The 23,076-nt window shown below is 44.5% G+C and overlaps 2 protein-coding genes across 12 annotated transcripts in view; one reads left to right on the forward strand and one right to left on the reverse strand.

The window, feature by feature from the left end:
• The window catches only part of LOC111591354 (uncharacterized), a 24,415-nt gene continuing 1,339 nt past the window's right edge, over window positions 1–23,076 (forward strand). Inside the window, exons 1-5 of one of the 11 annotated variants that reach the window (XR_004857773.1) lie at window positions 1–906; window positions 1,015–1,102; window positions 11,017–11,082; window positions 11,176–11,229; window positions 13,218–13,315. Coding sequence is in view for 1 of the 11 variants with exons in the window: in XM_035967296.1 (XP_035823189.1) it covers window positions 15,958–16,959 (1,002 nt within the window). In the remaining 10 variants the exon portion in view is untranslated. The other 10 variants (XR_004857772.1, XR_004857776.1, XR_004857771.1 and 7 more) reach the window with 10 other exon arrangements.
• The window catches only part of LOC103653464 (MADS-box transcription factor 27), a 15,831-nt gene continuing 14,212 nt past the window's right edge, over window positions 21,458–23,076 (reverse strand). The window contains exons 3-7 of the mRNA XM_020552569.3: window positions 22,968–23,029; window positions 22,338–22,437; window positions 22,205–22,246; window positions 22,039–22,122; window positions 21,458–21,908 (exon numbers count right to left, since the gene is read on the reverse strand). Of these exons, the coding sequence (XP_020408158.1) occupies window positions 21,774–21,908; window positions 22,039–22,122; window positions 22,205–22,246; window positions 22,338–22,437; window positions 22,968–23,029 (423 nt within the window). The 3' untranslated portion in view covers window positions 21,458–21,773. The remainder of the gene's footprint in view (window positions 21,909–22,038; window positions 22,123–22,204; window positions 22,247–22,337; window positions 22,438–22,967; window positions 23,030–23,076) is intronic.

A 23,076-nucleotide genomic window follows, 5' to 3' on the forward strand; every position in this document is an offset into this window, starting at 1 on the left:
TCCGCGGCACGGCGGTGCCCAGGCGGCAGCCCCTCGAGGGCCAGGCCCGCGTCGCGGCGCTGCGGGAGCTGCGCACCCTCGCCGCCGCCCACTAGTCCGTCACCAAGGCCATCGCCGAGGCCGGCGGCGTGGCCCTGCTGAAGTCGCTGCTGGGACCCTTTACGTCCCACGCCGGCGAGAGAGAAGGGAAGGAGACGGGAGCTTCACGTCCCACGCCGGCGAGAGAGAAGGGAAGGAGACGGGAGAAGGGAAGGAGATGGGAGCGCGCGGACGGAGGATGGTTATTCGTTCTCTCAACGGCTAATATTGATTGTCAGTCTATTTTAGAGTGGAGTCTTTCTCCTGGTTTTTCATGTTGTCGAAACCCTCGCCAACGCCTCCGTTTCGTCGAAGCCACATCCGTGGCGTTTCATAATCCCAAAAGTCTCCGTGAAGAATAGAGCCGCCACTGAGGAACCCTAGCGACGGCGGCGCGCTACCGGTGACATCGTCCAACTCGGCCCCTCCATCCCCGACGCGGCGGCGCCAGCATGCAAGTACGATTCCCTTCTCAGTCTCCACGGCTCCACCAGGGCACCAGTCCATCTCTTATCCCCCGTCCCCAGTCCCGTTCATCTCTACAGGTGTTAGGATACTTGGATTGGAGTCGAGTGCTAGGCTGCTAGTGCTAGTGTTCAAAGCCTGAAGCCATGTCCATGGGCGTGTGGTTGTTGCCTGTTTGTCCACCGGCAGTTCAAAGCCTGAAGCCATGTCCTGGCGGCCGCGAAGAACCTGCGCAGTGCGCACGGAGGCCGCCTCGGGAGCGCAGAGCGATTAATCGGGCTGATCGTCGACTAATCGTAATTAGTCGGCTGATCACCCTTCTGGCGATCAGAGGCTAATCGCCGATCTGAAAACTTTGCTCTGGTACGCTCCTCTGCATGTGTACTCTTTCGCTACACAGTCTATATGGGATTGGGTATTCCTATTCTGTTCTGGATCTGAGCCTTTCTTTTGGGTATTCCTATTTTGTAGCTGGTGCTGCAACGGATTCGGAACCTGCTGCTGCGATGGATCCGGGACCTGGTTGCTGTAACGCATTCAGCTCCTGCTGCTCTTAATGGTAAGTATCTGCACAACTTATCCAGAGTTCATACAGCATATTAATAAGAACAGAAGCCACAACTTAGTAAATAGCTCATCCAGTTTTCCTGACCGAAGCATTTCTTGTGGAAATATCTGATATTTAGAAGAAAGCAAAATGGTTGGCCAGGAAGACATAAACATAATTAACAAGTCCGATGAAGTTGGCAGCTCAGAATCTTTCCTCTTCCTGCAATAGGCAAATAGTGTGACAAAAATGATCTAGACAAATGATGTTCAAATCAAGCTTGCTTCTACAAATAAGAGAAAGTACTTGTGCTATATTTACTCAGGAAAGAATTGCCAAAAGCAGGCACCGGTAATAATCTCCAAATTCCAAATGCATATGAAAAAAAGTATTGACAATCCATTGTTCATGGGCCTACTGCTTACCTTCACTACTCTATCGTTCATAAGCCTATTGCTTATCTTTCACTAAGTAGCCTGAAGGATACATTACTGTTCTGGTTGGATAAATAGGCTGCTCTCCCAGTAGTGAAATGCTAATGCTAACAAGATTAAAGTGAAGAACTTGCATACATGCCGCAAATACGTGTGCAACCAGCAAAAATTTAGTTAGGTGATAGATAAAATCCAGCAGCAATATTACCTAACAGAGGTACTTGGAAGACTGAGAGGGGAGGAAGGGCATGGGATAGCTGGACCTTACATTGGTCAAGTAAGCGCCCTCGGTTCCAATGACATCCTCCCTCCCATTGGTATACTGAGAAAATGACTCCACTCTCCTGGTGCTCATGTCAATGGTGACCAGCCACATCTTCTTTCTCACGTAACCGAACTCGCTGATGACAAAGTGCACTACATGTGGCCTGTCCATGTCGACTTGGGGGAACATGAGAATGTCATCCATTTTGGATTGTTTGGTAGGGATATTGGCTACGAGACCTACTATGAAAGTCTGGATACCAGGAAAACGAGCGAAATTGCTGACTCGCTCCTAGGAAGCTTGCGGTAGGCGCCCGGGGTTGGCAGACCAAAGCTCATTGGAGGTGACCGTGTAGTCCTCTTCCCACACACCCCCGACCATGTTCGGCTCCGTGATGTTGCATAACATGAGGTAGTGGCACCTGATAGTGAAGCCAACACCAGCCTTGAGTGCCCCATAGCCAACCTTGTCGTTGTGGGCGACATTGGTGAACAGGAGTGCACCCCCGTCACGGGTGGTCGACACGGTGCGGTACAACCAGCATCAGTCCTTGCTGCGAGTGTTGTTGTCAGGAAACTTGTCCAGAGGGAATTGGCTGAAGACAACAGTAAGACAATCCACAAAACTTCCGAAATCAAATGTAGGATTTGAGTTTCTCTAGAGGATTTGAGTTTCCAAACTAGCATCAAACGAGAATATCATCAAATGAAACAAGTGCGAACTTTGAAACGCGGTTTCATATTCTTCACCGGCCGTCAGTCTGATCTGACGGAAACCTGCTGCGCGCAAATCAAATCAAGACAGGAAAACCAGCAAGAGTGTGCCAGCTCATACAACAACTCGTCAGCGATAGGAAGAAGTGCAATTAACTGTTCAGCTAGAGTAGTTCTGAAGAAACTATATATGACTGCTCTCTATGTAATGCCTCACGCAGGGACACGCACGACACGGAGCACTGGAGCAGCGCCACGGCACGCCGACAAAAAAGCGTGTCGCCTTCGCCTCGTTTGCATGCTGCTGCTGCCCAACTCAACCGCGTGTAATGCTGCCACTTGTTAACTAGCAGAGGGAGTGAAAGTGGGATGCAACAAGCTGGAGTAGTAGCTAGCAATCCAGGCTTGCAACCACTGTAGCTAGCACCTGTTGTGACTGCATGATGAGGTCTTCAGGGAGAGAACACAAACAAATAAGCGCAGACAAGTGGGCGACCAATCTGGTGAAGCTGCTGGAGCCTGCTGCTGTGACTGCATGGTGAGGTAGACATGGTGAGGTAGACGGAACTGCAAAAACCTATTGTTGTGACCATACGGACGGGCGAGAGACCAAGACGCGTCGAGTGGTGACGCGGTTCTGAGCCCGTGGTTCAGGGCAGCTGGAGGAGAGCCAGCGCTCCGCTGCAGGAGACGGCGCGTGCAGGCGGAGGATGGTCGACATGGGCACAACGACGGCGTTTGTGGGGGAGGGGGATGGGATTCGTGGCGGCGGCAACGACGAGGGGGAAGAGGATGGCACTGGCCACTGGGGCTCTAGCAGTTGCTGTTACTCTTCATTGTCGACGCCGACGACAAAAAGAAAAGGAAAAAAACGCTTTGGATGGTTAGGTCGTTGCCTTGTTGCTAGATTTGTCCTCAACGACCTGACTGAATGGCGACAGGAACGGTGACGGTGCCCCCCTCCTGGTATCCCCAGCAGCTGGCGCGCTGATGGCCACTGGTTTGGAACCGCCCATGGGCGATGCTGGTCAGCTGGTGGGAGGCCCTGAGCGTTGGGTGTGACCTGTCGAGCCGGCGCCGGGGGAGAGGGTTGGGCGGTTACCTACCGAGCTGGCGGCGGGGGTTGAAGCTACGAGGGGTGGGGCGTGCGCGCGACGGCGCGCCCAGGCGAGAGAGGAAGTGGACCTCCGCGCGGGGGTGGGGCTCCTAGAAGCTTCGCGGCACGACGCGAGAAGGCTGCGAGGTCTTGTGTGGAACCGTAGATGCGCGATCGGACGACTGAATGTTTTCGGGCCGACATGGATAGGCTGAAAGGCTGAGTTTTGGACCGGCTTTAATATAAAGGAAATAAGACTTAAGAAATAAGTAGATCATAATTCTATCTTTTAGCCTATTTTTTATCTAATTAAAGTATGACTTGTTTTCACTAATTTTGGCGAAAGTTGTTGTACATTTTATTTTGGCCAACGCATATTTTATTAAATTAGTTTAACAAAGCTTGTTATTAGAAACTCGTATGCCTCATTTTTTATCATTCTGGCTAATACCGATTGATGAATATTTGACTATAACCTCAAGACAAAAGTACAATCTAGCTAAGGATAGGAATTTGGATTCTAAGTAAATGAGTTATCTACATTACACCGTAATAAGTACAGGGGATTATGTTCTTAAAGAACATCAAAATTAGTGGGAGCAAAATCATAACAGTTAAGTATCATAGCTTGTGACATAAGTTATTAATATACCTCTAAAAAGATTAAGATGCCCAAGAGAAAGTTAACTGGGCTAATCATAAGTCATAACAATTAAAGCCTATCATTTAGCCCATTTTACCCCCAGTGTGATTTCTATTCTATGCACAATGTCTTATACCCTAGGTTCCAACCATATTGTATCGTGTCAATTCTAGAAATGTAAAAACATCAATGTAAATTACATAAAACTATAAAAGTGAAGGAGAGATGTAAGTGGATATCACAATTTTTAGGATCAATTTAATATTTTAAAATAGATATATATAAAATTTGATGTTGATCTTTTTTATATTGTCAAGCACATTATAATAACTAAGTTTATTGTATTATATTGATCTTTTCTTATGTTATCTACATAAATTGTTTTATACATTATTTGCTCCCTACAACAAAAAGGTGAAACCATATCTGAATTTTATATATATCATTTAATAAGATATTTGATAAATTTGTGGTTTAACTTTTATGAATCTTTATAAACTCAATGCTAAAAACAAGAATAAAATTTTACTTAGCAGATTATATCTCTTATTTATTCGTCAATCGAAGAAAAAAGACCACAAAATGATATCCTAATAAATATCTATCTTCATCCTTAACCTTAAGAGAAGAGATAGGAACACGACTGAAAGGACTAAGATGTCCAAGAAAGAAGGGTGAATTAGATTAATTTAAAATTTCTCTCAGAATCATTAAATCCTACCAAATAGGTCACTGTTAGAGAGAAAACCAAACTAGACCTCGATCATAAACCCGGTCGACCTTTGGTGGACGTGGGGCAAGCAGGATCGTGACATTTAATTTAAACAAGACCTAATGTTGTACATGTACAATCACAAGGTTTTTGTATATGACATTTCACTGTAATTGAATATCCCTACTATAGAATGGGTGATAACTCGTTCCTCGGTGCATAATCGATCTGGTGCAAATGTAAGACAAGTGCCAAACAAGATTTCACTCAGAATGGGTCAGTGGTGAGCTGAGCCAAGTCAAAGAGTTCACATCGGCTAAGGAACGCACAAATTGGAGCTTCCTGGACATGCTTTGCTCTAGTATCCAGACTTGACAGAAGACATTTAGACATATCGTGAATAAACAGAACATCTGCCAAAGACATAATAAAACTTTTTGACTCCTGTCCGATGTGTGGCTTTCCTATTCTGTTCTAGTGGATGAATATGTCGTATTGTATGGTTTATTCTGCTCCAAACACAATTTTCTAAACTTGATATAAGTTGTCACTAGAGATGAAGCCTTCCGTATATGGAATATGCAACTTGTGTGTGAATTTTCTAGACAAATTGTGGCGTCGGAAAAGGCTTGCTTAAAATAACATGAACAGAGCAGTACAGTAGCCAATTAATCTGGATAGTGTCACGATAGTAATATTCTTGTTTCTTGATAAGCATACCTTAATCAGAATGCGATCATTCAGTGGTTTCATATCCTTCACATCATCACTGTCAAGAATACCAATTATGTCATCTTTCAAAATGAGATGGTCGGCGTCATTGAATTTCAATTCTGTGCCTGCATATTTTGAGTACACAACTTGTGCACCAACCTGTACAAGATTATAAATCGATGTCAAGTTACTTAATTGGCTTAGGACAGTACAAGTGTTACAACGGAAGAAAAATGTTACTGGTGTCTGGTGACAAGGCCATGAGGAAAATTGTCTTCCAAAATTAGAAGTTCAAACGTAGAAGAAGATTGGATACAGAAAAAATCTCAGCATACAAAACATACAACTACTTTATTTATGGTAACCCGAAGACCACACCGAGCTCCTCCAAGGTGCCGGCCTCCATACATCTATGTATTTCTAATGCAGCTCTCCGTTCATTGTTTTTGCTGCTGCTCTGCAATGGATAGATTGACAGCACTTGTCCATGATCGATACACACGGTAGATTTATATTTAATTGTATAATACTGTAATCATATTTTAGACCTATCTATCTTTATTGTACAGCAATTTCTATTTAACAAACTCAAAAGACATTACAATTGTTGGCTATGAGCTATTATCAGCTCAGGGGCATTCAGGTCGTTTTACAGCTATAATCAGGATAGCAAAAAACTCAGCTTATTGAGGCAGCAGATTCTCTGGACAGCAAAATTATCAGACAAGCCTGCTACCCAGAGAATCGAGTTCCTAAAAAGCGACTACAAACAGGGCCTAACTCTATCGTTCATAAGCCTATTGCTTATCTTTCACTAAGTAGCCTGCATGATACATTACTGTTCTGGTTGGATAAATAAGATGCTCTCCCCGTAGTGAAATTCTAATGCTAACAAGATTAAAGTGAAGAACTTGCATACATGCAGCAATACGTGTGCAACCAGCAAAAAATTAGATAGGTGATAGATAAAAGCCAGCAACAATATTACCTAGCAGAGGTACAGGAAGGGCATAGGACAGCCGGACCCTACTTTGGTCAAGTAAGCGCCCTCGGTTCCAATGGCATCCTCCCTCTCATTGGTATACAGAGAAAATGACTCCACTCTCCTGGTGCTCATGTCAATGGTGACCAGCCACATCTTTCTCACGTATCCGAACTCGCTGATGACAAACTAGCAGCAAAATGCCATATGAGCAATAATGTTTAGAAACATAAATCACAACAAAAATACCACCATAGCAAAACTCCACTCTCCTGGTGCTCATGTCAATGGTGACCAGCCACATCTTTCTCACGTATCCGAACTCGCTGATGACAAACTAGCAGCAAAATGCCATATGAGCAATAATGTTTAGAAACATAAATCACAACAAAAATACCACCATAGCAATGATGTTAAGAAACATAAATCACACCACAAATACCACCATAATCAGTCACATGACCATTGTCTAATAATGCTCAAATTGCGGCTCTAGCAGCAAAATGTCATATGAGTAATGATGTTCAGAAACATAATCTTTCAACAACTAGAGAAATTAAACTATTACAATAAACGAGTTGATGATTAAACAGACAATGGTAACAGTAGCATAAAAGTTCACAGCTCTATAGCTTAGCTTTCTTTAAATGATCAGACATTTGGAAACTTAAAAATAATCTTTCATATGAACTTCAGTATGTATAACTAAACTGTAAAGCATATGCTGTAACTCTGACAAGATAAGAGGAAAACAAATATGAGTTACAAGTTCTTAACCCCGTGCATTTAGCTCTGGTTCTGATGATTCTGATTCAGATTCGAGTTCTGATTTTGAATCTGATTCGGATTTCAGATCTAATTTGGTTGATTTTGAATCTGATTTGGGTTTAGGTTTGAGTTCTGATTAGGGTTCTGATTTTGATTCTGATGACCAATAAACCATGCTAAAGGCTCAAACCTATGTGCATCCCAATTTCTCAAGAACTCGAGGAGTTTCAGGCATTTAATCATCCTCATTTGATCTGCGGTAAGAACCACCTGACCAGCTACTGGATGCAATTCCAAATCCTGAAGTGCCTTTTCTGACTTTTATTGAAGCATGTCTGTTTATTTGAGTCTTCTTTGTGATGACCATAGACTGTGGTGTGGTTATAGATGAGCGTTCTTTCAAGCAACACATTTTACTAACTTTGTGTTTTCAGGAAATGTTCTCAACAACTGATCCATTCATCTGCAAAATGATAACTGTGTTCTACCATCATTAACAATAATTTTGTTAAGAATATACTATATCTTAGCTGGAGGTGCACCAGAGTAGATATCATTTTTAATAATAGTATGACCAGACACATAATTACTCTTAATGCCCTCAGCAAGTTGTTCAGGAGTAAAATTTCTAAGAATTGTCACATTCATAAATCTCACCTCACCTCACCGAGAGCTTACTTTGATATTGTTGGCACTGAAATCATATTAGCAAACACCACGCTCTTTATTTCCTCTTATCCTCTCAAGCATTGTCCTAACAGTTTGTTTACTAATATTTTTTGCAATTTCATATGAAGATACAATATCAGTCTCACCGGACAAAACTATAAAAACTCCATCCACATCTGTCATCCTAAATTAACGAACCAACCCTCCTGATTCTATGAAATTATTAAGAAAAATTGAATCATCATAATCTTTTTCAACTAGAGTGCCGTCAGGGAGCAGCAGCATGTAGCGAGTGTAGGAGATCCAAGGTAAAACTGGTTGCGAGACCGTTAACAAAAGAAATTGTACGTCAGACAGATGCATACACAAAAAAGTTATAAGATACAAAGATTATTTTATATTGAGGGGAAGGGGACAGGAGCAGCCTGAATCTCACACAGTCACCCTACGCCACAAAAAAACTCAACAAATGTATGCACAACAAGACAAAACAGAAACAATCCCTTCTAATCTTACCCTCTCTAATTCACAGAATCAGTAAAAGTACATGCACAAGAATGCTACTTTTGATCAATATAAATAGCTTCAATGATCAAAGGATGAGCATTTGTACAAAACTAGTTGAACATCATTGAACTTATTGACCAGGAATAAACTCATTCAATACTATAGTTATATAAACTCCAAATCAAAGTTTTGAATACTACAATTTGAGAATACCAAAATTTTAATACAAAGTTTTTCAAGGAGCTTGCCAAACACCTTGTGGCTATGAATGCCATAGTTTTTTCTAATACCACAGTATTACCTAAAAACTATGAAAAACTTGGCTACTAAACAGGGCATCATATACTTACCATTAAGAGTAGCAGGAGCAGAATGCGTTACAACACCATGAGTCGGATCCACGTCCATCGGGGAACTAGGTCCCGGATCCATCAGCAGCAGGTTCTGAATCTGTTGCAGCACCAGCTGTAAAATAGAAATACCCAAAAGAAAGGCTCAGATCCCGAACAAAGGCTCAGATCCTCTGCAAAATAGAAATACCCGGATCCATCAGCAGCAGGTTCTGAATCTGTTACTGATTTCATAGAATCAGGAGGAGTGATGGTTAATGAATTTGGGATGACAAATGTGGATAAAGTTTTATTGTTTTACCCGGTGAGACTGATGTTGTAGCTTCATATGAAATTGCAACAAATATTAGTAAGCAGACTGTCAGGACAATGCTTGGGGGATAAGAGGAAATAAGGAGCGTGATGTTTGTTTATTTAATTTCAGTGTCAAACAATATCATAGTAAGCTATCTTGGAGATGTGAGGTTTAAAGATGTGACAATTCTTAGAAATCTTACCCCTAAATAGCTTGCTGAGGGTATTAGGAGTAATTATGTGTCTGCCCATGCTGTTATTAAAGATGATACCTTTTCTGGTGCACCTTCAAATGAGATACATTATCTTTTTAACAAAATTCTTCCTGATGATGGTAGAGAATTGTTTCACATTCATGCATTTTTGCTGTTAGCAACCAAGTATCATAGTTTTTTAAGAAGTATGATAATCTAAGGTGGTCTATTAAAAAGGATGAAATGAGAACCATCTTTATGCAATTTCCTGAAGCTTATGTTGCCACAATTACTACTTTGTAGATAGATGGATCAGTTGTTGAGGACATTTCCTGAAAGCACAAAGTTAGGACAAATGTACTGATTGAAAGAACACTCCTTTATAACCACACCACAACCTATGATCATCCCAAAGAAGACCCAAGTAAACAGACATGCTTAAATAAAAGTCAGAAAAGACACTTTAAGATTTGAGATTTGATCCTGTAGCTGGTCAGGTGGTTCTTACCGCAGAGCAGATGAGGATGATTAAATGTCTGAAATTTCTTGAATTCTTGAGAAATCGGCGTGCACATAGGTTGGAACTTTTAGCATGGTTTATCGGTCATAAGAATCCAAATCAGAACCATAATCAGAACTTAAACTAGAACCTATATCAGATTAAAAATCAATTATATCAGATCTGTAATCCGAACCAGATTCAAAATCAGAACTCGAATCTGAATCAGAACTAGAGCTATAATGCACGGGGTTCAGAACTTGTAACTCATGTTTGTTTTTCCTTTTATCTTTTCAGAGTTGCAGTATGTGCTTTACAGTTTAGGCAGACATACTGAAGTTACTATGAAGGATTATTTTTAGGTTTCCAAATGTCTGATCGTTTGGAGGGAGCTAAGCTATAGAGCTATGAACTTTTGTGCTACTGTTACCACTGCCTGTTTAATCATCAACTCGTCTATTGTAATAGTTCAGTTTCTATAGTTGTTGAAAGATTATGTTTCTGAACATCATTGCCCATATGACATTTTGCTGCTAGGGCTACAATTTGAGCATCGTTGGACAATGGTCATGTGACTGATTATGGTGGTATTTGTGATGTGATTTATGTTTCTTAACATTATTGTTATGGTGATATTTGTGTTGTGATTTATGTTTCTGAACATAATTGCTCATATGCATGTTGCTGCTAGTGCCGCAATTTGAGCATCATTGGACAACGGTCATGTGATAATGTTGGTATTTGTGGTGTGATTTATGTTTTTGTACAATCTCATGAATACTTAGCTTTGTCAGCATGCAGAGAATGTTTTCTGGATTAGGGTACACTTGCTGTGCTGATAGTTTCTTAGGTTTATGTGCTCATCTTCCTCATCTGACATGAATAATGTATGGGTGTCGTGTTGCGGAGTACTATGTGAAGCCATCAACCTGAAAGCTTTCATAATTATCCGCACGCAGGAGGACGCCCAACTATGCCCAGAAAACATTGCAGCTCAAAATTGCTACACCCATATCAAAATTGCATGTACTCGTCTTTATTTTTACTATACTCCAGGTCTGACTGTATGTTTTATTCTTCCCACAGGTCTGTTCACAAATTGCAGCTCAGCATGCAGCCAATTCTAACCTTGATAAACTATTTATTACAAAAGTGAGTAGCTCTATAGGTCCTGCTTATGAGATTTTTATGGATATTGTTGATTACACTCGTAATGGCTGTTTCCATTTGGCTTTTTTTTCAAAGTTCGTGAAGAAATTGTTTCTTGTGCCTAGCAAACGCTTCAAATGCAAGGAAATGGTTAGATCTTGATCACACACTATTTTTTGTTACTAAGTGACTACGATTGTCAAGAAAAGCTAAATTCAGCCTTTTTTAGACATTTCACTCTGATTGTAGTATGAAACTCGTTCCTGTGATGTATATATAAGAAGCAGAAACAAGTAATGCTCCTCCATTACTGTAATTTAGACTGCATGTGATGTATATATAAGAAGCAGAAACAAGTAATGCTCCTCCATTACTGTAATTTAGACTGCATGGCATTCTGCAAAGAAAAGCGTTAGATAGAAGGACACAATTCACCTCCAATTACCGGAATCAATGTCAGACATCCACAATGTGTTCCATGTATTCCAGCTCCAAAAACGCATATAAGTGCTAGAAACCCATATCATAGAATAGCCAATCCAGAAGATCTGCAGTCTCGAGAAAAACGACTGAAAATCTTGGACCTAGCCGTTCACAAAACCCGGAACTTAGAGGTAAGGGTCTATAATGTTTAGTGGGGCTAAGAAGGTGAAGAAGAAGCAACCTAGGAAAGTGAGGACTCAATGAGGAAGGAATACTCTTATCTTTTCTCAGACCCATCCTGAATCTCGAGGGAAAGATTCTTTTAAGTGGGTAAGTTTGTAACATCCCGATTCTCAAAAAAGAGGTTAGTAGAAGAAACCTTAATTGCATAATCCCAAAACTCTAACATCATCACATCTATCTTTGGAAAACCTATATTCATGCATGGATGATGATTGTTAGAAACATTGCGCATAACTATTTTCACGTTACTAGCAAATGGTAGGGATTTATTTTACACCTAGGAAAATATACACAAGAGAGAGAGAAGAAAGGAAATAGAAAAAAGGAAATAGAATTCTGCTCGGAGGCCCAATGCCCCCTCCTCGCGCCCGTGTCCTCCCCCTGGCCCATCTCCGACCCACCCCTCGCCCTCTCCCTCTCCGCCAACCCGGCCCCGCTTGTCAGCACCATCGTCTCCCTCCTCCTCAGGAACTCAAAGTGCTCGCACCCTTGCCATCGATCGCCATCCTCCTCCCCCTTGCTGATAGACACAGTTGAGCTGGGCACCGTTTTTTCCCTCGCCCGCTGTGCGCATGTACCTACACGCCACCATCGTCCTTCACCGTCATGGCATCACATCGCCACCCATGTGCGCCACCCTTTTTCACTTCCTGCCGGCATCCAGCTGGCAACCAAGCTCCCTCCCCGACCGCCTATAAAAGGACCGCCCAAAGCCCCTATTCACCTCGCACCACTCACCATCCCTCCTCCCTGAGCTCAATCTGTGCCCACGCGGCCACCCTCCCCCAACTTTGGTGAGATCTCCATATCCTCCTCCAGCCGTCCAGAGCTCAATCAAGCTAGCGCACAAGCTTCACTGCTTCCTCATGACCACAATGCACCTCTCCTCACCCCCAATCAACCACCACCACCTCGTCAGCAGCATTACCATCACGGTGACCCTCCACCCCACCGTGGCTGGCCCTCCCTAGCTTGCCTCCGGCCAAATTGAGTCTGGCCCCATGATCACCCACCTCTCCTTGTGCTAGCACACCTCCCCATTGCCCGGGAACCAGAGCAACGACGGAGAACCGTCATGAACCTCACCGGCGGCCGGTTCGCCCTCCCCCCATCAATAACTGCTAAGCGCCGTTTCCCTCCCCCTCCTTCTAACACGTGGGCCTAGCCCCTTCACGCAATCGCCCATTGTTCCCTTCCCCGTGGGCAAGCTAGGCCTTGTGCTCGCACCGCACCTCGCCCAGCTGGCCCGAATTGCTCCCGCCAGGCCCACTAGCCAAGAAACTCCTTTTCTTTTTCTAATTTCTATTTTCTCTATATACATATGTATGTATATATGTATTTTTGGCACAAATACACAAATAGTAGTAAAAGCACATTAGAGGTCGCATAAAATAATGATCACAATATTATAACACACCTTTTCATAGCAAGTCTTTGGTTGATGTATTGTTTGTTGATTGTTTTCCTAGAAGAAGCAGTGATCGACGTCCTAGAAACCCTAGCTCCGGAAGAAGGGTAGGAGCTCGACCTCCCAGAAATAGAACCTTCGTGTCATGAGAACTTCGAAGAAGGCAAGTTCATTCTACCCTTGATGCATAAATTACCTATGCTTTCTACCATCACCTAAGCCGGATCATGGGAATGGATTCATGCATATGTGAGACGAGGTTAAGCCTGCATTAAATTCACATTTGGTCTCAAGGAAAACTATGGGATATTGGTGGTGTTTTCAAAAGAAAATGTTTAGTACAAGAAAGATGAGTCCCATTCTTAAACTTTGCATAAATGTAATTATCCTTTATATTTTTTCTTAAACCCAAAATTATTAGTTGTCTTATCATGGATTTCTTCATACGATATTCTAGTTTTTCTTTGCCCTCCATGACAAAACATTTGGTTTGTGCCATGTAAGACAAGTGCCAAACACTACAAATAAGTGAAATGTCAACCGTAGATGATGCTTGTCAAGGAGCAAAAACAAGTGCGAGGGTGCGGTCAGTTCACACGTCGAAGGGAGGAGGGTGGCTGGTCGTCCATGGTGGGGTCGCCCTCTCGTATGCGTTGGACGATGATTTCATTCTGAACCGACCACCTAGTAAATTCAGCGTTCAAGGTTATGCAATATCCAATCAACAGAATGGAACATATCATGCTGGTAGCACTCATAAATATTAAATATTAAAAAAACCCATATCAATACATGCAGTTGAACACAAGCTTCGCTTTTAGAGCGAAACCAACTGTATTCTTATGGTCCATGTTAGCCCCACACAGTAACAAGTGTGGATGAAAATAACAGGTCAATAAGAGATTATGAAATGTAATTTTTTGTATAGTTACCTCTTGATGTGGCAGGTGTGTTCGTACTATTTTTACAATGGTTTTTGACTCAGGACAACTAAAAAATGCATTAGGATTGAGGGAGTATATATACAATAAAATAGCAACTTGCTAGACTAAAGCAAGGTCTACATTTGATGCTTGTCAAGTGCCAAATCAGGCCAAATCTTCGGCTTGTTCCTTCTTACAGCCGATTCAAAAGAAACGACAAGAGGAGGTTAAATTTACATTTAATGTTGTCAAATGTGACAAGATATTCGATGAATTACTAAAAAATGGGAACATTAAAATAAATCATATTGTTCCATCCGCCGACGAACTAAAGTGTCGTGCATACTGCAAGTGGCACAACTCGTTTTCTCATGCCACTAATGATTGTAATGTATTTCGACGACAGATCCAATCGGCCATTAATGAAAGACGGTTGAAATTTTAGGAAATGCAAGTGGATATGGAGCCCTTCCCAATGAATGTGATCGACTTCGAAGGCAAAAAATTCCTGATTCGGCCCAGCACAGCCGATAAGGGCAAAGGCAAATAAGTCATCATCGGCGACGCACGAAAAGTCGTTGAAAATAATAAAATCTCCTGCAGGAAAGTGGTGGCGGAAAAGACTCCTAATGGAGGGGAGACTTTGAAAGTTACCATCACCACCTCCAACGATAGGGACACGCGCAAGCAAGGGACCAGGCGTGTGCACCTATTTTGCGCATCGCGGACGGTCCGACACATAGACGCGGATGGTCCGGCACACCGCCGGAAACTCCAGACCATTCCAGTGGACGGTTCGGCAACGCCCAAGAACCACGACGACCACGTATCTTCAAACCGCGACGACCAGAAATAGGTACGTGGAAAACTAACATGGTAAAGGCAGCTGGCCGATTGGTAAGATTTGGCCCGACCTTTAACCAATTATTGTCTAAATATGTAAAAAAGAAGGTTGGCCCAAATGACCGGCCAGCAAAGCGACCTCGCTCACCCACTCAAGAGCGACAGCAGGTTAGACCGATTGGACCACCTCACCAATCGGAAAGAATGACGGGTCATAATGTCCAATTACGACCCAACATACCTGCATGGACACCTCCACCCCCATATCCACCTGTGCCATATCAGTATACATACATGCCACCGCCATATGTCCCGAATCAAATGTGGGGTATGCCACCATATCCATTTGGGATGCCACAGTACCCCGCTTGGGGGGCACCCTATGGTGGACAGATATCCCCCGGGTCCACTAGAAGGTAAGAAGGCCTCGCGAGAGGCTTTAGGCCTCGCTAGACCATCTCTTCGTGGGCCAGGAGAAAACTGCTGGCGGAATGGGCCGACACGAGAAAGAAGCAGACTTAGGCCCAAGCGACTCGCGGGACTTAAGCGCTATCCACAGCGCCCACCCGACTTTCCCACGTGCGGCGACCTTGAATGTCAGAGCGAATTAGGGATAAGTTGGCAAGATTATAGGAAGATCAGTTCAGTCGGTTCACTATTGTTTAGGAACATACCATCATCACATACGCACGTAGTGCCCCACGGTTGAATATATAAGGCCTAGGGGGTACCCCATCATTTCCAGGTCAATCACCAACCCATCTCACTAGTTTCTCTCCATTCCGGAGATTCCTCTTGTAACCCACCACATAAAGATCCTCACCAGGAAGTAGGGTATTACGCCTCTCCAAGCGGCCCGAACCTGTAGAAAGTCGCCTGTCGTCTCTCGTGCATCTCGCAAGAACCATTGAGTTACAGTTAACAACACTGTCCTACCCAAACGCACCGCGAGGGGTAACCCTGGGTGTGCGGTTGGGCTCCAAACACCGACAGCTGGCACGTCAGGTAGGGGGTGTGTCGTTGATCCAAGCTAGCTCAATGGCCGTTACCTCCCAGTGCAAGATCGCTCTTCGCCCTGGATCCGTATTCTGCTTCGGGACTATCTTATCCGTGGCAGATGAGAAGGGAATTCTGCACCGCATAGCAGATCCACCGGAGAAGAAACTTTTCTTGGAAATCCCCAGGAAAGCCGGAACAAGACAACGGACAGCGCAACCTCGTGCGCCCCAGACGAAGACTACTTTTTGCAAGCCGAGAACTGGGAATTTACTTGCCCGAAGAACTCCGCTGCCCACTTCGCCCACAAAGAAGTGGACGCGGATTACAAGGAAGAGAGAAGCAAATGTCCCTAAAAAAGGAACGGAGCTCCGTCGAGCTATCTTTCCGGCACCTTCGCCCTCAAAGAAGGACGAAAAGGAACTCGCCACCACAGTAACTCCTTTCTACCCCGACGTCCTCTTTATTAGGGGAAGATTGGAATCATCTCCCATCTCCGACGACGAGCCAACCGTCCCAGGGGAAGAACCTCCCCAGCGAGAAGCTCGACGACGAAGGAACATACGCCGGAATATTCGGCGACATCACGAAGCTGGTGAGCGGGACCCAGCGCAGCCCGTATCTCGGGATGAAGTCTCGGAAGTGGGGGAAACTCCCGACGAGCGGGTATTTAGAGAAAGGAAGAATTCTCGCCGACGTGACCGCCGGCAAGCTCAAGACCGAGATCGAGAACAAGCTGAACAAGGCGCAAGGTTACGCCGAGAGAACCCTCTCTTCGCTCGAAACCTGAACCCTGACTTTGCTCGCGCAATGAACACGCCGAGCGAAGTCAGAGGAGTGCTGGCTCAGATAGCTGATGGCCTCCTGCAGACTCCGGATGCTGAAGGCTATCGGCGGCTGCTTACTCGGGCAGCTAATCATCTTCTACCCATCGCTCATCCCCCGAGCGACCTGCGACACACCATCAAGAGACGTGCGGAGCTCCATCAATGCTTCGCGCGACCGACGACACGAAAACGAGATAAGGCGCCAGGAGGAGAATGATCGGGACCATGGTGTTCTGGCTCGAAGTCACGCCACCCTAGTTGAGTCGGCTACAACCTCAACCAGTGGCCCGATCCGGGGACGGTCGAGACGACACATCACCGACTCCCCTCCCCGGGACCGACACCATGAACGTCGACAGGAAGACACATGTGGAGTATCCGCGCTTACTCCCCGTCTCAGGGCCATCCACCCCAAACTTCAAGGTCTCCAACGTCGACAAGTACAAGCCTAAGCAGGACCCGGGAGACTGGTTGGCCGTCTATACGACCACTGCCCGGGCTGCTGGGGCAACCGAAGACGTGATGACCGCATATTTGCCCATCGTCCTCGAGCAAGATGCATTGCAGTGGCTACGACATCTGCCACGACACTGCATCGACGATTGGAGTGACTTCAGTCGGTGTTTCATCGCCAACTTCTAGTCCCCCTCCGACAAGCCGGCGCAGCCATGAGACCTCAAATCCATCAGGCGCCGGGGCGATGAAACACTTCGGTCGTACCTCAAAAGGTTTCAGACCATGAGAAATCGTATCCTCGAGGTCACTGAGGCAACAATGATTGAGGACTTCTACCGGGGATCTAATGACTCAGCCTTCGTCCGAGCCATACTGCAGAAAGCGCTGACCACCTCCGAACATCTGTTTCGAGATGCGGACCTCTACATCACCGCTGACGAGCGGGCCTAGGACCTCATCGGAGGAACGAAACCTGCACCACCGGCACCCGGCGCGACGCGAACCAGCAACCTGACAGACGTTGGGAGAAGAGGCCTCGTGAGGAGGTTCACGCCGCCGGACCACCCGTCGCTCGTGCCCGAGGGGCGCCTCGTGGAGGCGAGCGAACACTGGACGACATCCTCGACGCCCAGTGCCCGTACCACAAGGACATGTGCCACACCTTACGGAACTGCAGGGACTTCAAGCACTCCGTTGGGAATGGCCGACCGTTCCAGCCTCTACCACCTCCCCCACCACAAGGAGGGCCTGGTGAGCCCAGGTAGCCTCAGCAACCAGAAGGGGAGGGGGTGGAGCATTCCCACGCATTGACAGAGAGGTTAACGTCATTTTCGGAGGCCACGGATCGCAAGAGAACAGAAGGCAACAAAAGCTCAATGACCGGCAGGTCCTGGTGGCAACCATTAGTGCCCCAGCTCCTTATCGGTGGTCAGAGCACGCGATAACCTTCAGCCGGGCAAATCAGTGGCTCAACTTCGACCACCCCGGCAAGTACCCGCTCCTCGTCGATCCGGTGATCCGTGAGAACAGGGTAAAGAAAGTACTAGTGGACGGGGGAAGTAGCATTAACGTTACCTTCCCCCGGACACTCCTAACCTTGGGGGTTGCACTCAAAGACCTCATCGAGTCAGATACCCCCTTCTTCGTCATCGTGCCGACCGAGGGAGATTATCCACTCGGACACATCTACATGTCCGTCACCTTTCGGACTCCGGAGAACTTCAGAACTGAGTTCCTGAGGTTCGAGGTGGCACGTTTCGACTGCGGATACAACGCCATCATCGGCAGGCCGGGACTGGCGAAATTCATGGCCATTCCGCACTACTCGTACATGATATTAAAGATGCCGAGACCACAAGGAATCATCACCGTGCGTGCTGACTTCCAATGCGCCACGAAATGCTTTCGGGGAGCCATCCAGACAGCCCTCACTGCTGGACCATCGACGACTTCCTCCACGCAGGCGGACACAAAGCCTGAGGAAGACCTCACAATACCCGCAAACGAAGATCAAGCCGTGACCTCCATACGGCCGATTGAGGAGACTAAAAAAATCAACCTAGGATTCTCCGATGAGCGTAAGACTGCCATCATCAGTTCCAGCCTTGACGACAAATAGGAAAGTGTGCTCGTTCGGTTCCTGCAAGACAACCGAGACGTATTCGCATGGCAACCAACGGATATGCCGGGAGTCCCGAGAGAACTAGCCGAGCACAAATTGAAGGTCTATCCTGAAGCAATGCCGATTCAACAGAAACTGCGTCGTTTCACGCCTGTCAAGAGAGAAGCTATTCGCGCCGAGTTAGCTCGCTTAGTGGCTGCAGGATTCATTAGAGAAGTGCTGGATCCTGAGTGGCTAGCAAATCCTATTCTTGTACTCAAAAAGAATAAAGTGGATTGACGCATGTGCGTCGACTATACTGATCTCAACAAGCATTGTCCGAAGGAGCCCTTCGAGCTCCCTAGAATAGATCAGGTGGTTGATTCAACCGCTGGCTGTTCTATGTTGTCCTTCCTAGACTGTTATTCTGGATATCATCAGATCAGCATGGCAAAAGATGAGGAGAAAACAACATTCATCACCCCATTTGGAGCTTTCTGCTATACCTCCATGCCGTTCGGCCTTAAGAACGTAGGAGCGACCTACCAGAGAGCCATTCAAACATGCTTAGCCGACCACTGGAGCAAGCGAGTGGAAACCTATGTTGATGATGTGGTGATCAAAACAAAAAACTCAGAAAACTTCATTGAAGATTTGCAGCTGGTCTTCAACAGCTTGAGGCGATACCTGTGGAAGCTCAATCCAGAAAAGTGTGTTTTCGGAGTATCGGCAGGGAAGTTACTCGGATTCATTGTCAGTCACCGAGAAATTGAAGCTAACCTAGAAAAAATCGAGGCCATCATGAGAATGGAAGCGCCACGATCACAGAAAAAGGTACATAGGCTTACTGGATGCATGGCAGCCCTGAGCAGGTTGATATCAAGGCTAGGGGAGAAATGCATGCCATTCTATAAATTGCTCAAAAAGGTGGACAAGTTTCAGTGGACCACAGAGGCACATGAAGCTCTAGAGGCACTGAAAAAGTTCCTGACTACACCAGTACTCAAGCCACCACGCCGAATCAGCCAGCAGAAGATCTGTTGTTATACATCTCCTGCACAACTCACGTGGTGAGCACCGCGTTAGTAGTCGAGCGGGTGGAGGAAGGACATACATACCCGGTGCAGCATCTGGTCTACTTCATCAGCGAAGTTCTCGGGCCCTTAAAAAATGAAGTATCCCCAAGTCCAGAAACTGCTATACGTGGTACTTCTAACCGCTCGCAAGCTCCGTCACTACTTTGACGACCACAAAGTCATAGTAGGATTTCCAATAGGGGACATTCTTCACAACAAAGAAGCTATCGGAAGGATAGCCAAGTGGGCGTGCGAGCTGGGAGCTCACGACATAGAGTTCCGGCCCCGCACGGCTATCAAGACTCAGGCACTGGTTGACTTCGTATCTGAGTGTACTGAACACCAGGTCCTAGACAACCTGGAGACTACCGAAGTATGGAGAATGTACTTTGATGACTCGCTGAAGTTGCAAGGAGCAGGTGCAAGGATTCTCTTTATTGCTCCTGGAGGTGAACAACTCAAGTATGCACTCCAACTATTGTTTCCGGCATCAAATAATGCAGCAGAATATGAAGCACTGATCCACGGATTAAACATCGCCGTATCACTCAGCATCAAGAAGCTGATGGTATATGGAGATTCGCTAGTGGTCATAAGCCAGATTAACAAAGATTGTGATTGCTCGACTGATTCCATGAGTAAGTACCGTGCAGCCGTCCGAAAATCGGAGTACAAGTTCGAAGGATTGGAGTTCCATCACGTGGAAAGAGACCGCAACGCAACAGCAGACGCGTTGTCAAAGCTATGATCCAGTCGGGCCCAGGCTCCACCCGGGATCTTCGTACAAAAAATATCACAACCAAGTATCCTCTCATTGAGCCAACCTGAGTCGGACCCCAATGACTGGAGAGAGCCTATCATCAGGTACATAGAAAATGAAGAAGAACCGGATGACAAGGCGGCAGCGGAACGCATCGCAAGGCAATCAGCCCACTACACCCTCATAGGGGGCATACTGTACAGAAGAGGTGCGACAGGAGTCCTCATGAAGTGCATTCACTCGGCTATTGGGAAGCAACTGTTAGACGAAATCCATGTCGGGCAGTGCGAAGCACATGCAGCGTCCAGAACTCTGGTCGGGAAGGCTTTCAGATTTGGTTTCTATTGGCCAACAACGAAGAGTGATGCTGCTGAGTTAGTCCATAGATGTGAAGCTTGACAATTCTTATCAAAGAAACAACATTTATCCGCACAGCAGCTACAGACCATTCCTGTAACATGGCCATTTGCATACTGAGGCTGGACATGATATGACCTTTCAAGAAAGCTCAGTGAGGCTATACTCACGTACTGGTTGCCATTGACAAATTCACGTACTGGTTGCCATTGACAAGTTCATGTACTGCTTGTCTTATAGACTTTTGTAAGAGCATTTCTTGTAAGAAAAAAAATCATGTAGCTCGTTGTTTTATCGTTATTTATGTCTCAATAGCTCCTTCTGATATCTTGTAAATATCTGATGAGTGCATTGTTTTCCGTTAAGTTCCAATGGTAAAAGGTCATCCAATATTTAACTTATAACTATCTTTTGAAGTTACTCCATTCTAAATTATAAGCGGTTTTAGCTCAAGAGACATAGTATATCTAGGTGTATAGAAAAAACTATGTACCTAGAAAACCAAGAGGACTTATAATTCAGAGTACAATTTACAATAGCATACATGGCAAGCTTATATGAAAAGCAAAATTAAAATCAACATTCTTCTTAATACATAAACAATCGCATCTAGCAGCTTAAAGTTTAGCTGTTAGGTCTTGCAATTCAACCAACGATATCCATTTCTTATCACTCGGTTTAGTTATCCTCACTGTATTTAAAGTCTTATGGCACTTTCAGTGTTCTTTATTAAATCATCTGGTTTACTGACTCTGAGTTATCCTGAAGTTTGGACAAAAATCTCACCCTACACTTGGTGTTTCTGATTTGTCCCTTTGCACACTTAGCTCAAGATTGATCGGAAGATTCTCTGTATTCCGAGTACTGTGTCTAACAGTAGTACTTGTTTGCTCATTATTTACTCCTTGTCCATACACCTGAAAATGAAAAAGAAACGATGTTTTGTGATTCACATACACTAGACATGTGGAATAAAACAAAACAAAATTAAAGATGAGTTCTACTAATTGCATCCTATTTCGTCTAACTATTTCTAGATGCATGTACCTTTCTCCGTAATTCAGTGTTATGTTGATGAAGAAGGTTAACTTTGTTGTATAGTTCCATGCTTTCCTGGTGCATGAGGCTTCCCTATAATTCAAACAAGAAGTTTTTGTAGTGAAGCGAGACCGTAAAATATGTTATTAATTGTGAATAAGTCGTGTAGACAAACCTTCCTGTTTAATTCTTGAATCTGATAAAAAATAAGTTGGTCCTGCAAATTGGCAGTTATTAAACAAAGTAGCAACTGGTATCTATATATGTTGTTAAATATGTGATGGAGTCTGAAGAATCTGCAATGAAACCTTTTTCAGACGAATATTTCTTAGGCTCGTCTCCAGCTTATTCTCTAAATTCTGCAAATCTCCCACGTTCAGGCCAGAAAGCTGCTGACCCAACAACTGCCTGCAGTGGAAAATTGCATAGAACATTAGCTTATGCATTTCTGAGAATGCAAATGTTATTGTACAATGTACAAACCAATTTCACATGTAAGAGAGAACATTAAAATAAAGTACCATTTTTTGTAGCCATCAAGTGTACAGTTGAATTAATCAACGAATAACATAACTTCCTTTGTGTGTGGAGTAAGGACACACTCTTAATCAAATAGAATAATAATGAAGCAGATCGTTGCTTATTGCTGTTTCTGAAAGTTTTAGACTCATACTGTATAAGGTTTAACTTTGATTTGGAGACTTCAAATTTCCTGTGCGTAAACATTAATGGATATACACCAGAACATATAACCAAATGCATCTTGCATTTCATCATCATGTGCTGAGAATTTGTTCTGAATTCTTTTTTATATTTATATATTTAGGACCTTGTTCCCTTTGATTCTATCTCTGAGCATGAAAAAATAATTGCAGTAGACACATCCTTTTTCTCGTAATGATTTGAAATATTTATTGTACGTTAGTTGAGGGTCATACCGATGGTGCTCTTCTAAGTTATGCAGTTGCTGCCTCAAGCTTTCTGCCTCGCTTTGCCAGAGCTAGTAAGATTGGAAAAGCTTTCAATTAATTAACATAAATGAGAGTG

The sequence above is a fragment of the Zea mays genome, chromosome 4 (genome assembly GCF_902167145.1).
Source record: "Zea mays cultivar B73 chromosome 4, Zm-B73-REFERENCE-NAM-5.0, whole genome shotgun sequence".
Taxonomy (NCBI): domain Eukaryota; kingdom Viridiplantae; phylum Streptophyta; class Magnoliopsida; order Poales; family Poaceae; genus Zea; species Zea mays.